The sequence below is a fragment of the Adiantum capillus-veneris genome, chromosome 11 (assembly GCF_014529385.1).
Source record: "Adiantum capillus-veneris isolate H3 chromosome 11, ASM1452938v2, whole genome shotgun sequence".
In the NCBI taxonomy this organism is placed as follows: domain Eukaryota; kingdom Viridiplantae; phylum Streptophyta; class Polypodiopsida; order Polypodiales; family Pteridaceae; genus Adiantum; species Adiantum capillus-veneris.
In genome coordinates, this window is record NC_140941.1 from 43,456,588 (window position 1) to 43,472,564 (window position 15,977).

Below are 15,977 nucleotides of genomic sequence, written 5' to 3' on the forward strand. Positions count from 1 at the left end.
AGTGTTTTTTAGATCCCAGATCAGCCCTGGCATTTTTGGCAAGGTCAGCCAGCGTTTGCAGATTTTAGTCTTTGCACCAACCTCAGGCTTGCAGATCAGCCCGGTCATCGAGGTCTGCGTTTTCAGCCCTGCTTTACGCGACAGATCTACTGTGGTTTTTGTCGCAGATCTGTGTTTTTGCAGTCAGCTTTCAGTCCTTCATTCCTCTCACATCGAGAGCGGAATCAACCCCATATCTACCCCTGGTGGCCATCCGCAATTCCAAAGGTTCATCAATCAAACCGGAGGTGCCTCGTCTTGAGGAGTTACCGCGGCGATTCGAGTCAGTAGAGTCTGCTTGAGGTATTGCATAGTGTGTACATTCCATTTATGTAATCAAAAGCAAATACCACATTGGCAACGGTGTGGGGGGCCCTTGAGAGGGTTGGTTGGGACCCCATCGGGTGTCACTCTTCTCTTCTCTCTCTTCCTCTCTCCCTCTACACATCTCTATTGCATTCTCTCAGCCCCTCTCTTTAGGGGAAAGTAAAAGGAACCATCATTGAAGTAAAAAAGAATCACTAACGCAAGGAAAGAAGTTGAAGGATTTGTCGAAGTGTAAAACTAGATCTTCACCATTTCAATTCCGCTGCATCTGACAAATAGAGCATGGGTCAATATGTTTATGAAGCTTGCAGTTATAAAGAGAAGAGAACACCAACATGCATATAATAAAGAGAATAAGATGAGGAAAATGGGTATTATAGAGGATAGTGAATGTATTTTAGGTTTCTTTGAGCAGGTTTCATATGTCGATACTATGTATTAACTTGAGGCTATAATGGATTCTAATATGCAAGATGGAAGCCAAGTTGTGGAAGTATGTACTATGGAAATGTATGAAGTAATTGAGGCTTTTGAAAATGAGGAGGGTTTAATATCAATGAAGGACCTAAAGTGCGGGTGGAGACCAAGTACAAAACCGTGGCAAAGAAAGTAGGACCAGTGGCCTTACCTTATCATTAGATTGCAAGGAGAAGCTAGAACAAGCTTCTTTGCAGCCAAATCTCAGGGATCGAAAAAGAATAGGACACAAATTCACAACGGAATCTCTAAAAGAACTAAAGGTTGGTTGTGAGTTTTTAACACAAGAAGAGAAGAAGTGTTGTAAAGAAATACTGTCAAGACATGGTAAGGCTTTTGCTTTTTAGCCGCATGAGATAGGATGTGTTGATCCTAGTGTTGTTGCACCTATGGTAATCTTCACCATCTCTCATGCAACTTGGAATTTGCGTCCAATTCCAGTACCGTCGCCAGAACCCCCATCAGATAGCGTTTTTGCAGAGCCTTGCCTAGCGTTTTGCATCAGCCCCATCGCCAGAAGAAGCAGACGCAACCTAGCGTTTTTGACAGTTTTCAGCATGGCGTTTTTCAGCAATGAAAGACCAACAGATTCAGCCCCTAAAGAGTAGCAGAGTCAGCCCCAAGAAACCTCAGTTTTCAGCCTAAGACCTGCAGATTTTCAGCGACAAAGATCATCAGAAAACAGCCCCAAAATCAATGTTTTTGGATTGTAGCAGATTTCAGCCCATAGCGTTTTTGGACAGCAGATAAAAGATTGCAGATTTCAGCCCTTAGGTTGGTGTGGCCATCCTTGTTGTCATCGTCAACATAGCCTAGACTTGCATCAGTCACATGCATTCAGTTTGTACCAGTTTGTGCAATCATAAGTAGACCACTCTCGCCGATGAGAGTGGGGCCTTCGGAGGAGGGTTTTACAATCTCTCTTCTCTCTCTATCTCTTAGTCCCATTCACTTGCACGCACAATGTCCATTCACTTTGTTTGTGATCATAGCACACTTTCATTAAGAACGGAAGGCTCTACCTTCCATAAGAACAAAAGGAACCTTGAGCACAGTTCGGAGCACTCATCTTGAGCAAAGCGCAAACATTCATTCCGCTGCACCTAGCGTTGGTATCAGAGCTTTGGCAGTGTTCTGTATCACTCAAGGAAAGAACCACAAGAATCATAAGATTTTCGTTTTTTTGCTTGTTGCGGTCGCACGAACCCAAGTTCGCTGAGGCGTGTCGATTCCTAATCGGGTTTTTGAAGTGTGACAGGAATCCCAAGAAAGAAGGGCTTGTCCAGCGTCCCCTTGTGTCTCTTTTCACTCATTGAGAGCAGACCGTGCACTTAGCGGCCGGCCAATCGACGTGAGGTGGGAAAAAGAAACCTTTGTGTGAGCGCAAGGCCGCCAAGGGATGCGCCTGCGGAAAGGAGTAGAAATGGGGTGAAGAGAAGATCCTTCTCAAACACGGTTTGCAAGCGAAAGAAAACCTCAAGACCCTCAAGAACCTAAGAACCCAAGACCCACAAGAACCCAAGACCACACGAACCCACAAGAACCCACGACTTCAGAATGATCATCACTCGAAGCTGAATGGATACTTCGCTTGGAGGTGATGAGCATGAGAGAGGCGAAGAAGAATTTTCCCCACTAGGAGGTTTTTCCTACCCTCCCCCTTCCCCATGTACGACAACGATTGCACTAACTCCTGTGGAGGAGTTGAAGCAGTTGTTTATGGAAAGAAAGCTAGAACGCGAAGAAAGAGAAGCAGACAGAAAGGCCTACGAAGAAGAAATGGCAGCCATAGATCGTGACTACCAAGAAGAAATGGCAGCCATAGAGCGTCAGTACGACTTGGAAGAAAAAGAAATTTAAGCAAGATTTGATCGCGAGAATAAAGCAAGAATGCAAGAGATGTTGCGACTCTTTTCTCAAGCTCAGGCACAGATGCAAGAGATTTGGAGAAAGGAGACTCTCAGTCTCTTCTTTTGCCAAGCATGACACACATGATTTGAATGATAATGATTTGCATGATGATGATTTGAATGATAATGATGAGCATGATGATTTGGTTGACAATGACAAGCATGATGATTTGCATGATCAAGATGTGATTTCTCACAAGCATGATGAGTTGCATGAAGATGACGTGATTGTTCACAAGGATGATGTGTTAGTGGATGCTTTTTCTAGCGAAGCTAACCTCGTTGTAGATTCGATCAATCACGAAGGATCGATCTTGGCTCTCGAGCCGAGGTCCACAACACCCCTTCAGGAAAAACCGATCTTGGCTCTTGAGCCTAGGTCCAAAGATTCCTTACAGGAAGTATTATGTATTCGCATGATTAGTATGCACGCATTGTTCGAGCGTTTCATTCGTGATCGTTTCCTGTATTTTAGTCGGCGTCTTTATGTGATCCCTTTTCCTAGGCATGACATATTGTACGTTGAGGCACGTTTCACTCATGAATGAACACGGATGTATGCCGATCTCATGAAAAGTTGAAAAGTATGCATTCAAGGAAGTCACATTCCATGTCTCTTCCTTGGCACGACACAGTTGTAGAAAGCGCACATGAAAGTATGAGCACCAAGCATGGGCATTTCCGTTGTGAATTGCCACAGTTGATTTCTTTAGATCAAAAGAGAAAGAGTCGATCTCATTGTTTGCGTGTGTGGTGAACGGTTTGGCACTCTGTCTCTTTGTTCATCTACATTGCATGCACAGTCTTTTAGGGAGAGGATATTTTTTCCACTCACTTTACATGGAATGGGTATGTTCATGTTTTTGTGTTGGAAGTGGTTTCAGGAATTTTCAGTCGTGGAGATTCTTGAAGAAGAAAGAAGCAGGACTCTAGACAAAGTTGAAGCATCAAAGGAGTCTTATGACTTTGTGTCGCTTTCGGGGTGGCCCAAAGAAGCAAGCGTTGCAGACCTTTATGAAGTTCAAGTACCCACGATCCACACATCAGAGTGGGCCAGCAAAGAGTCCCTTCAAGGATTCCGGATGCTATTGGCGATCTCCTTCAACGCCATACAGTTCGGTACCAGTACCTCACTTTGAAAAGGAGGGGATGTCACGTGACACATTCAACCCTATGTGTCCGTGGACAAGCTACAGTACGACAAGGGTTCAGTCAGTCCAGTCAGTCTAGATTTAGAAGTGATCTGGCACTTTTGTGAGTCTGTTCGTAGACCGTGCATGCCCAGTCACTTAGTGTAGATGCATATCCTCTGGTTGTACACAGCATGATCGTAAGCATTCCCATCAGAATCCTTTAAGGGAATTTTCTAGTGCATTTAGCCTATTTTTGACATTTTTCACTTATTATTTTTAAGTGACTTTTGTTGAAAAGTAGGTAGGGCAATTTTGCTAAGTTTGTATATAAGTAAACCTAAACTAGCACTATTTGGCAGAAGAGGCAACAGGAGCCAAGCTCAGCAGGCAACTTCTCAACAAGACCCCTTGGTGGATTTCCTCCAAGCAAGAAGCAAGAACCTCCCCTAGCGTTTTCACATTCAGCATCTCCGCAAGGACTTTCCCACGCCTGGTGTGTTTGCATCCAGATACCATTGCCAGAACCCCCATCGGATAGAGTTTTTGCAGAGCCTTGCCTAGCGTTTTGCATCAGCCCCATCGCTAGAAGAAGTAGACACAACCTAGCGTTTTTGACAGTTTTCAACATGGCGTTTTTCAGCAATGAAAGACCAGCAGATTCAGCCCCTAAAGAGTAGCAAAGTCAGCCCCAAGAAACCTCAGTTTTCAGCCTAAGTCCTGCAGATTTTCAGCGACAAAGATCATCAGAAAACAGCCCCAAAATTAGTGTTTTTGGATTGTAGCAGATTTCAGTCCATAGCGTTTTTGGACAGCAGATAAAAGATTGCAGATTTCAGCCCTTAGGTCGGTGTGGCCATCCCTGTCATCATCGTCAACATAGCCTAGACTTGCATCAGTCACATGCATTCAGTTTGTACCAGTTTGTGCAATCATAAGTAGACCACTCTCGCTGACGAGAGTGGGGCCTTCGGAGGAGGGTTTTACAACGTCTCTGGTGTCGTATCTCTCTTCTCTCTCTATCTCTCAGTCTCATTCTCACTTGCACCCACAGTGTCCATTCACTTTGTTTGTGATCATAGCATACTTTCATTAAGAACAGAAGGCTCTACCTTCCATAGGAACAAAAGGAACCTTGAGCACAGTTCGGAGCACTCATCTTGAGCAAAGCGCAAACATTCATTCCGCGGCCCCTAACATACTCAAATGAGAAGAGTAGCAAGGGGACTTTGGAGCCTTTTTGTGCACCATATTCAAATAGCTGGTTCATTGTGTCCAAGAAGAATCGAGCTTTATGTTTCATTCAAGGTATGCACCGTGGAAATAAGGTTACTGTTAGGAGTGTGGGTACAGATAGAGGCGTTTGCAGGAAAGGCAATTTACTTAATAAAAGATCTCTATTCAAGGTGTAATTAGTTCCAGCTAGCTATCGAGAGTAGAAATTTCACAACCATGAAAAAACCTTTGGGATTGCTAAGGATGTATATCTTACCTGAAGGAGGAGCGACTAATTTAGTTGCACATATGATGAACGGGATGAATAAGGTTCTACGACTTCATACCTCAAATCACAATGCCATTTCTTATTGATGTGCCTATCAAAGGATGTGAAGAGAAAGACAAAAATGAAGCCATGGATTGGAGGGGGTGCCATAAATTGTCAAGGTTGGAAGAAGTCAATCTTACGTTGTTAGGGCAAAAGTTTGTATGTGGTGTCAATGACGTACTGATTGTGGGACATATGTCCCACCAAAAGTTAGTATTTAGTGTCGGTGAAGTACTGATTGTGAGACATATGTGTGGTCCTTATAGTAGAAGGTCTTGTCCAACAAAGGTATACACAATCCAAAACATGAAAGAAACATGTACAACAATAACTGAAGTGCGAAGATTTTTGGGTACATGCGTCTTGTATCTTATTTGGATACCAAATTATGCACATGTAGCAGAACCTCTCTATGAATTGTTGAGAAAGAATCAAAAGTTTTAATGGAAAGAAGAGCATACAAAATCCATGAGAAAGTTAACGAATCTACTTCTTTCATCGTCAACCTCGAGGAAGGTAGACTATGCATGTAGAAGACTTGTGATTGTGATAGTAGATTCAAGTCCTACAGGGATTGGATGGACAATAGGGTAAAATGATGAAGAAGGGAACAAATATGTGGTGAGATTTGGGGCTAAGGTTCTGAGTTCTCACCAACGCAATTATGCATAGGTGAAGAGGGAATTGTGGGGAGTAGTTACAACATTGAGGTGTGACAAGAAGTCTTTGATTGGGATATCAGTGATTGTGGAAACTGATTGTTTACCTCTCCTTGGCATGATTACTAATTATTCAACTCGTGACATTGCTATTTTATGATGGATTATGTACATCAAGTCTTCAAACCCAGAGCTTAAGCATATTGCAGGGAAGGACAATCCATTGGAAGGTTAGTTATCTAGAGCAAGATATGAAGATGAGGAAAACATGGTTGTTGATGGAGATGATGTAGGTACAAAGTTTTATACTATTGCTCATGTTGAGGGTGATCAAATGTGTCTGGCAACCTCACTTGATCCATTTCAAGTGGGTACTTATTGGTCGCTACTTAAAAGGGGTAGTATGTGACAAGGACACTCAAATGAAGCTTGTCAAGGAGTTTTTTGAGGGTCTATGGGCTGGTCACCGAGGTGTATGGGCAACCTTTGCCAACATGGAAGAAAGGTATTGTACGCAGTTGTATCTCAATACGTGGAGTCTTGTGTAACTTGATAAACGTATTCGAATGTAAGGCATCATGATGGGTTGCATCCTACTTACCCATTAGCCATGCATTACAAGTGGGTTGAAGATATGGTAACTATGCCTTTGGGATTATGACAAATTAGATACATAGTCCTTGCAAGAGAAGATTTGTCAACCCACGTGGAAGGTCGTGCATTGAGAATAAAGTCCACAGAGGCAATATGTAAGTTTCCTTTGGAAAATGTAATTTTCTGTTAGAGTTGTGTTGGGAAAATTACAGCATATAGAGTTGAGTTGGATGTTGAGGAATGCTGGAAGTTCTTTTCCAATTAGGGTTTTCTCTCTTCAATAAGGTGTGTTGGCTTATCTATGGAAAAGCCCACCCTACCATGAAATTGCCCCGATGAAGAATTGAAGGAGGAAGTTAGGGCTTTCTATAGGCAAACAGGCACTGAATGTGTATCTGTGTAATTGGGATTAAGGCTACATGAAATCATCGCACACACTGTACACAAGGGCTTTTAGTTGTTTTTGGCCTTGTGAATGAGTGGAGCTTCCCATGGCTGAATTGAAGTTTTTGATCTATGTTTTTATCCTTTGGTTAAGTGGTTTTTGTCAACGATGGAGCCGTAAACTCTCACAGTCAGAGGCTCGGCGCCTTCCGAACCGCACCGCAACCTTTTCTCATAGCGTAATTTTGCGGCTTGGTTTGTCAGCATCTGAGCAAATCTCTCCTAGGGTGCCTGGTGGTGACGAGTCTGGATCTCTTGGATCTGTATGTGATGGAGTCTTGGAGGTTGGGGGTGTCTCCTTGTTCTGACTGGGTTGTGGTCCTTTGGAAGAAGTCTCTACATTGTTTCCCACCTTGTGGGGGGAGAGAGAGAGAGAGAGAGAGAGAGAGAGAGAGAGAGAGAGAGAGAGAGATGAAATGTTATTTTAAACATCTTAAGAAGGCTAAAATGACCTATGAGACCAAAAGTTACATCCAATAGAATCTGATAATCTTTTCGGAAAGCTATGAAAATATAAAATGAATAGAAAATCTAAAATCTAGGTATGTCATACACTGATGGGTAGGTGGATGGGTAACAGAGTAAACATAATGAACAGGGTAGGGGAGATGAGAGCTAGAGTCTATTATATACATCAATACATGAATACACATGAGGAGTGGGGTGTAGGGGGTAGAGGCTCAAAGTGTACAATAGCTCATCTCAAGAGATCAAGCATTGGGCTCTTTTGTAGTGTTTCAATGTCCTCCATGCCAAGAATCCCGATGAGTCGTGCTTGATGTCTATCAATGATTATCTGATCCGCCTATGTATCCACTGTCATCCCTAGTGCCAGTGAGGGCTCTAGCTATATCCTCCTAGTGTCCAGTTGAAGGAGGTCCCATCTAATGACTTTAGTAATCCCTAAACGTGTCAAGGTGTGGGAGGGTGAATCCAAAGAGTACTGATCGGGGGGATAATTTGTCACAAGTGATGATGTGGCATGACCACCCAAGACAGGACTGGATGACATGGCAAAACTGTACTGCGTGGCAGTAGAGAATCTTGCAATTTGCACTGAAAATGCTGACGTGGCAGCAATACGAACCTCCGCGTTTTGCGTTGACATGCCACATGGCACGCTGTCTGAATTCCATCGATTTTCGTTGGTTGCTTTTGGCCGACTGCTTTTGGATTTGCATCTTTTCATGTACTTGCTTTGATTTTGAGGCTAAGGGCCTTTAAATAAGAACCCAAGGCCTCTCTTTCCCTCAGTGTGCTGACAAGCAACTGAGCAGAGAGGGACCGCGGGAGTTGTAACTTTTCTCAAGCATTAATATAAAAATATATATCAAAAGGGACGCCAGATTTTGGGGCCAATACCTCTGGGCACGGAACTACGCCGGGCAATGTTGACTCTGTTTTATAAGTGTGAAAATTTGTGAAGTATTTTAAGTGATTCTCTCGTGTGTCGTGCCCGATATCCGACTTGGGGTGCCCAAGTCTATAACCGTGGTATCAGAGCTTCAGGCATGTGCTTTTCTCAAAGTATAATGGTCCTCCAAAGTTTATAGGAAATTCTATTAAAGACTTCGTGTTCCGACCCCGGACTTATTCTATTAAAGAATCTTCGTGTCTTGATTTATTAGCCACTCCCACTTGTTAGTGCCTGATATGTCAGTATTTACCTTTTACTTACTTTTTGGTAATAATTAAGGTTGAAGCTTTGAACCTCAAGGGCTATTTATATAAGTGTCTAAGTAGTTGTATTTACCCAAATAGTCTTATGGCGAGAGGGGCAATTGTTCATGAGACAATCGTGTAGTTTGTTAGTTATTTAGCAGTTGTACTGCCTTTTGTGTGTGTATCTTGAGGTTGATGATGAATACATAGCGAGCAGTACCCTTCCTTTGTCAGTCATGGTGTTAATTGTGCTTCTACTTTACAGTTCTATGGTTTAATGTGTGGTTTTCTGTCATCTTTATTCCTGCACTGCATGTTTTCATTACTGCACATCTGTTAAGGCTGTGAGACCCTAATACTTTGGCGATCTTGCGGTTGTTTCGAATTCAGCCTGAACCATGTTGCATTCAGGAAGACAGCAAGGTATTGACATGTTGGTTGACATAGACCACCTCAGGGAAAATTTCTCGAATTGGGTAACCCCGCAGGAAGAGTCTGAGGAGTATGCAGCAAAATTGTTGGAGGAGTTCTTCCCAAAGCTGCCAGGAGAAATAAAAAAGGCAATTGTTGACAAGGTAGTTACGTCATTTTTACCTTTTGGTGCTTGCAATTTTCCTTTTGTGTTATAGCTTGTAAGAAAGGAAAGTGTTGGTACAGTACTTAAGACAGAAGAGAAGAAGCAATGCATGAGTGAGTTAGGGAAAGGGTTTAATGTACCACAATACTCATATGGCACAAGGTTTGAAATAAGGAAAGAATTCTCTGCAAGGGGAAGACAGGAAGAAGAGTCTGGTAGGAATGACCAAGAAGAACCTGTAAGGGGGGTAGCTGCAGGAGTAGAAACTGTTGGGGCGGGGACGGAACTGCAAGGACCTGAACACAGTCTGCAGGAGACCCCACCTACAAAACAACAAGGCCAACAAACAACTCCTCCCACAGAAGACCCACTTTTGGGACAATTGGTTAATGTATTTCTAGCTCAGACAGTCTTAAGGGCAAGAAGACAATCGCAGCTTGTACCAACAGGGACACCTATTTTACCTTTCAATCCACTTTCGGCAAGATCACTCACAGCACTTTCGATATCTGCAATGGTTGCACCAAATTCGAAGTGGGTGTGACAAAGTTCAGCGGGAAAAAGTCCCAAGATGCTGACAGAACAGCCACGTTGGTCAGTTTCAAACAAGGTGGTCTGCAAGTGGTCATGAGGCATTACATCCGGATGCAGTGAAGAAGAAACATTTTGCGGCAACATTGCAAGGCAAAGCCATGGATTGGTCCTTGCAATATGGCATGGTCGCCTTTGCTGACTATAATAATTTGAAACAGAAATTTTTATTAAGGTTCAGGGAGGATAAAACACTTGAAGATATTTTGAAGGAGATAAGGAAATTGAAACAAAAAGACTTGTTGGTGGAAGATTATGCGCGGAAGTTCAAAAATTTGAATAATAGGCTCGAAGCAACACAACAGCCTTTCATGGAGCGGTTGGGAGATTACTTTTGTAAGCGTCTCAGAAAGAAATTTAAAAGTTTAGTAGTAGGGAGACCTCCGTTAGCAAATGCACAGGATTTTAGTGAGCTGAAAGAAGATATGGAGAAGATATGGAGATAAGGCAGAACTAAAGGAAAAGAAGAAAAGCAGAGTGAGGATTCAGGCTGAGAATCGGATGATTCAGAGTCAGAAGATGAAGGATTCGGATCAAGATACTGAAGAGGAAACTGATATTGATGATGAAGATTGGTCAAAAAAGAAGAAGCAAAAGAAGAAGATGATGGAAAAGAAGAAGCAGAAGAAGGAAAAGAAGCAGAGAAAGGAAGTAGTGATTGCAGATGCAGTCAACAAAATTATTCAGGATAAACTACAGACAATTGGCATGAGCCAGTTTGGAATGTCAGGGAAACCATATTGTCAGGTATCTCAAAGGGTTGGGCATGAGTATGAAAAGTGTTTGCTGTTCTAGCAGTTTCCACCTGTATTATCCACTTGGCATACATTCCAGCTATAGTCTCCAAGAGGTTTCCAAGGGCACTTTCCTGACCAATCAAATGACTCCAAGGTGCATAATGCATAGTGTTCTATAGTAGTGGTGCATATGCCCTGTCAACTATCTCATTTTTGTGCAATTTTTCCGATTTAAGGCTTCTTTTAGTGCTAGGCTTCATTATGGCTGAGTTTGCCCTTGATCTCCGGAGTCATGACAGAAACTCAGCACGCTGAACTTTGTGTTGATGTATGCTCATGTGTGTGTGTGCGTGTGGTGTGTGTTGTGTTGGGGAGCATATGGATGGAGCTGATGGTTATATTGTCTTGTGGGTGACTACCATTGGTCTATACCTTGCACTTTCCTTCAAGGGTGAATCTGGGCTTATCCTGGATTCATCTAGGTATATATAGTCTGTACCATCTTTGTAGCATCCATCATGTTTAGTGTACTCTAGCGTTGACTCTCTGTAGGTAGAAATTCATCTTTGTGTAAAATGCTCCCTAATAGTAGCCGGTGGCCAAACCACAACCAAGGCCCTTAGAAATAATGAACAAAACCTAATCAATGAGCAGTCTAGAGTACCTAGCAGATGATACTTTTGCTTTCTTTGCTGTTGCAACCAAGCTGGCTCAAGAAGCTTATATGTTTATGTTTTCTTGAGCTTGAAGATCAAAGTAATCTGGCCAAATCTGATATTCAACAAGACGTGGACAACAGGACAAGTTTTACACAGATGCCTTATACCTTAGGCTATAGAAATTATGAAATTCTTTGCTTAAGAAACAATCGTTATTATGTAGGAAAATTTGTTGCTGAAGGGAAATATAGACAAAGTAAGAAAAGACTTAAAATTGGCCAAAGAAGCTATACTCAAGTCTCAAAAAGAAACCACGGAGATGCATGAAGAAGCTGCAGGCCTCCGAGCACTACTGCAAGATGCATTGAATGATGCTCGCCAATATCAACAAAATGGGGTCGACTGCATGTAAGCTTATCCTATATGTGATTATTGGGTGCCTCTTTCAGTCAGGAAAGGTTTCTTCACTCCAGAAAAGGAACCTAAGAGAGTTAGCCTGCCTGTTTGGTTTCAATCTAGCCCTTAACAAGCTGCTTGGTTGACTGCTTTCATCAGGCGTGCAAATGAACAGCTAAGGCAAAGCCTTCTGGGAGCTCAAGAGAACATTGCAGAGCTTATTAAAGCAAGAAAAGACGATGAAATCCTTTACCTTCAACAGCTTAAAGACTCTCAGGTTCTCCTCAAAGCTCAGCATTCATAAGCCATGGAGGTCTATAATACAGTGCATGGATAACTCTTATTATTGTCGCACTGCTTAAACACTTGTCTCTTTATGCAACTCACTTTTCAGTACAAAGATGTTTACTTAAGCCTTTACAAATTCCAAGTGATATCCCAAAGCTGATGCACTCTCAAATTTACTTCATCCAATTGACTCTTCACAATTATTGTTTAAATTTTTTTCGTCTAATAACAATGACTAGAGATCCTGCATACCTTCAAACCTAAAAGTTGAACCTATTACAATTTGGATAAACCACAAGATATCTATTTTTCTGATGCAATTTAGGGTTTGTTTTAGGTTTTAGGGTTAGGGCTTAGGGTTTAACTTGTTGTAGCAATTTGGGGATAACCACATCACATCATCATTTCCTCGAAAGTGTTCTAAAGTTATGTGAAAGGCATTGCATGCATGCTTGAATATAAACATAAATGTTTCTTTCACCTACAAAAAGAAGACATTTTCTTAATCTTTATAGGATGTATATAAAACATCCTTGTTGTCGAATCCTTCTGCACATGTTATTCCCCAAGTAATTGTAATTTTCTGCTGCTGTAAGCTTTTGTTCAGAACACTCACCATTCGCTCTTCTAACTGAATCAGATGGACTGGGACATGGAAAGAACTAAGTTCCTTGAAGGAATTAACAAGGACTCAACAGAGAGAATTGCAAAGCTCGCAAAGCAAAATCGTATTCTTAGGAAGGTTTGTTAGCCTGTTCAAATTCACCATGCTATAAGCTTTTCAGAAGTATAGTCTTCCATGGGTGCTTGTTTTCCAACAGCGACTAAAGCAAAGTTATCAAGTCCTAGCAGTGATGACCTCCGACTGCAACAGGTTAAAGGAAGAGTTTAAAGCCAAGTCAATGCTTTGGAAGGTATGTTCCATATTGACAGGAAATTTAGAGGATGATGATCTCTCTTGCTCTCTCTGATCATGTTCACCTTAGCATAGAGCAACAAATTCATGTCAAAGTAACACAAATCTTTATGATATGAGGGAAAAGATCAAAACACATATCACAGTTGAGCCAACCATAGTTTTATTTTTGCTTTTCTGATTAGAAGCAAATAAGGTGAATCGGTGTTTTTTCTTTGGTCTTGTGTGCTTTGCTTTTAAGTTTTCGTGTGTGTTTTAGCCTCTCTTATAATTCGTAAGTTCGGAATTTTCTGACCTTATGGAGGTATATAGATCACAATTGAGCGAACAATAGTCTGTACTCCTTGCTTCCATGTCCTCAAATAAATGGAATGCATGTTTCTCTTCAATCTCATGGCTGTTTTATGTTTCTTCCATCTGTAACTGGAAATGCATGCGTAGAGTAGCTGCTTAGTAGGTAGTCATAACAGTAATTGACGTTCAATCACTTGTCTTAGCTATCCAGCTAGGTATGGGCCAATAGTAGTAAAGCAAAAAGCCCATGACTGACATTCAGCCGGTGTCAGACAGCGTGGCAACAGGAATAGGCATGAGGAGAAATCCCGGTAAGGAGTTCTGTCAGTGATGCTATTGCTGATCATCATGTTGGTTGTGTTGGTGGAGGATGGGATCATTTGCTCCTGCCTTGCTCACCCTCAAACAAAATGGGTAGCTGAGCTTATTTGAGAGCATATATCTGCCAAAGTTGCTCGTTCAATAGATCGTAAGCTCAAATAGCTGCGATTCTATATTCTAGTGCATTTGTATGCCGATGATATACTGCGACTGCTGTTCTTGAGAGCGAAAACATGGAACTTGCATTTGTACTCTAATTCTGCAGTGTTGTAAGCTGATCAGTGTACTTTCTTTTTTCCCCAAATGGATCCTGTTTATTTTAAGAGAAGTTCACGCTTGTAAATGTTTCAAAGCTCATCAAGCTCTGACATTGCTATTCCTACTGCCAGAAATCATGCATGCAGGAAGGAAAAAGAATGCTTGAAGGAGCTCCTGCCAAAGAGGTGAAATCACTAGAGAGAGAGAATACCCAACACAGGTCTTTTCTAGAGAGAGGAGATGGGCTGACGCATTACCAAAGCAGGACATGGCCTCTGCATCTAGACATGACCCATCTCGAACATCAACAAATAAAACTCCTCGACTCGCTTGTTGCTACTTGACAACCTCAATGAAAACTCGGTTCTCAGCTAATGCTCGAGGAATCTCTTCCTTCAAGCAGAAAAGCAAAGGTTACATACAATAATGTCTGAGACAGGCCTACAGACAAATAAGCTCGTTTGAAATTTTTGTCAACATCAAGCTATTCCTATTCTTGACTATTAAACCCCATTATTGATTCTCTAATTCATTGCCTTTAAGGGTTTAGGGTTTGGATTTTAGGATGTTATCATTCAAGGATATTACAAAATGCCTGATAAGAGAATTGGAATTCAAATAAAGTTTTAACTTAGTTTCATTTATGTTAACACAAGCAATGGGCACTACTTTTAGAGTAATAAACGATAAGGAACATAAAAATGATAGAATGCAATTATAATTGAGTAAAGCCTTTTCTTAAAGGATGCAAATCAAAGCATACATTAACTTTGATGTAGGAACAACCAGATTTCTCATTTGGTAAAGAACATGAAAACCACTCCTTTCACTCACACGTAGACATCTTGTTAATGCACGGCTACCAGAAAGGGTCAACCCACATGTTTCCACACATGTAACTTGTTCTTGAATAATCAGACTCAAATGATGATTTCCCATTTGCATCAACTGGAATTGTTGCTATAGCAGCAAAAGGTCGAGCTACGCAATGGCCATTTCAAATGTGCATTTATGTCATCCAAGTAGTGACGAAAGCTTGACATGCCAATGTTGAAAACTCCTAGAAAGTGTAGGGGTGTTCCAAACAAGTATCCAACAGTGTTTCAATGTACATGGGGAAAGATATCTTGTGAATTGATGTCCAAGATAAAGCTTATGCAATTAATTAATCAGAAAGTGTGAGGCTTGAGCAACAAATTTTGCACTTCCAAAATAGCTACATAAGGCTTTCTTTTGTTAAGATGGATCCAACAAAGTTCTGGATTGGTTATTACAAAGTTAAGGCTTTACATCAGTAATAAGTAGCAAAGGGTGTGCATGTATGTCAAAACCCCTAATGATGAACAATTAGGTTGAGGATCAAAGCACACCAACTATCACTGTGTAAATCACAATTAGTGCAAGTGATCATCACACAATGATGCTAGAGAGTGCCAATGATCAAAATGAGGTAGATTAAGTATTTGTGACTACTTAGGTATAATTATCAATGCTCTTTATGATAGTTATGTGCACTTGAATGATACTTGCGCCACTGCTATCGAAACATGGGATATGGAGAGCCTATGAGTTTGTGGTTATCACCGACAATGCATAAGATCCGAGAGAGAGCAAAAACGAACATCTCCCATGGGTTTTTAGCTCCCCCCCCTCCCCTTCCCTTTTCTTTGACACGAGCTCGCGCGACCTGCCTACGGCGGGTCTCGCTCGCTCTTATGAACAACCTTCTTCACGACTCATTAATGGACACTTTGCAATGGCCAAAATTAGATATCCGAAATTATATGTCCATGGATAGCTTGAAGCACCACACTTGTGGAAGCTATGTAAGAAGTTGTCTTATGGTGAAAGAAGCAGAATTCCTTCTAGGCATGACGACATTTGGTCGAGTGTGTCCTCGTATAGGTAAACAGGTTGACCTACATGTTTGTATAGGCTGAGGCAGAGACTGGGTCACACACACACACACACACACACACATAAAATGTGGTGCAACTTGCTCTTAGGACTGTGTCACACACTTTCGGGCAGCCCTGATCACCGTTGTCAATTGGTTTTGAGCTTCCAAGGTGGTCTCTTCCCAAAAATATAATGCTCAAGAGTGCAAGGAAGCCACCAAACTCATCGTTTGGGCACAACGCATGCAGACTTG

The 15,977-nt window shown here is 41.7% G+C and overlaps 1 protein-coding gene across 2 annotated transcripts in view; it reads left to right on the top strand.

Annotated features, from left to right (window-relative positions):
* The window catches only part of LOC147447168 (uncharacterized), a 101,306-nt gene extending 86,927 nt beyond the window's left edge, over window positions 1–14,379 (top strand). Inside the window, exons 4-9 of one of the 2 annotated variants that reach the window (XM_086524264.1) lie at window positions 11,576–11,760; window positions 11,908–12,025; window positions 12,677–12,778; window positions 12,858–12,950; window positions 13,957–14,010; window positions 14,091–14,379. In XM_086524264.1, coding sequence (XP_086380390.1) covers window positions 11,576–11,760; window positions 11,908–12,025; window positions 12,677–12,778; window positions 12,858–12,950; window positions 13,957–14,010; window positions 14,091–14,252 — 714 coding nt within the window. In that variant the 3' untranslated portion in view covers window positions 14,253–14,379. Of the gene's footprint in view, window positions 1–11,575; window positions 11,761–11,907; window positions 12,026–12,676; window positions 12,779–12,857; window positions 12,951–13,956 lie in introns of both variants that reach the window. The other variant, XM_086524265.1, reaches the window with a different exon arrangement.
* Window positions 14,380–15,977: the final 1,598 nt, after the last annotated feature.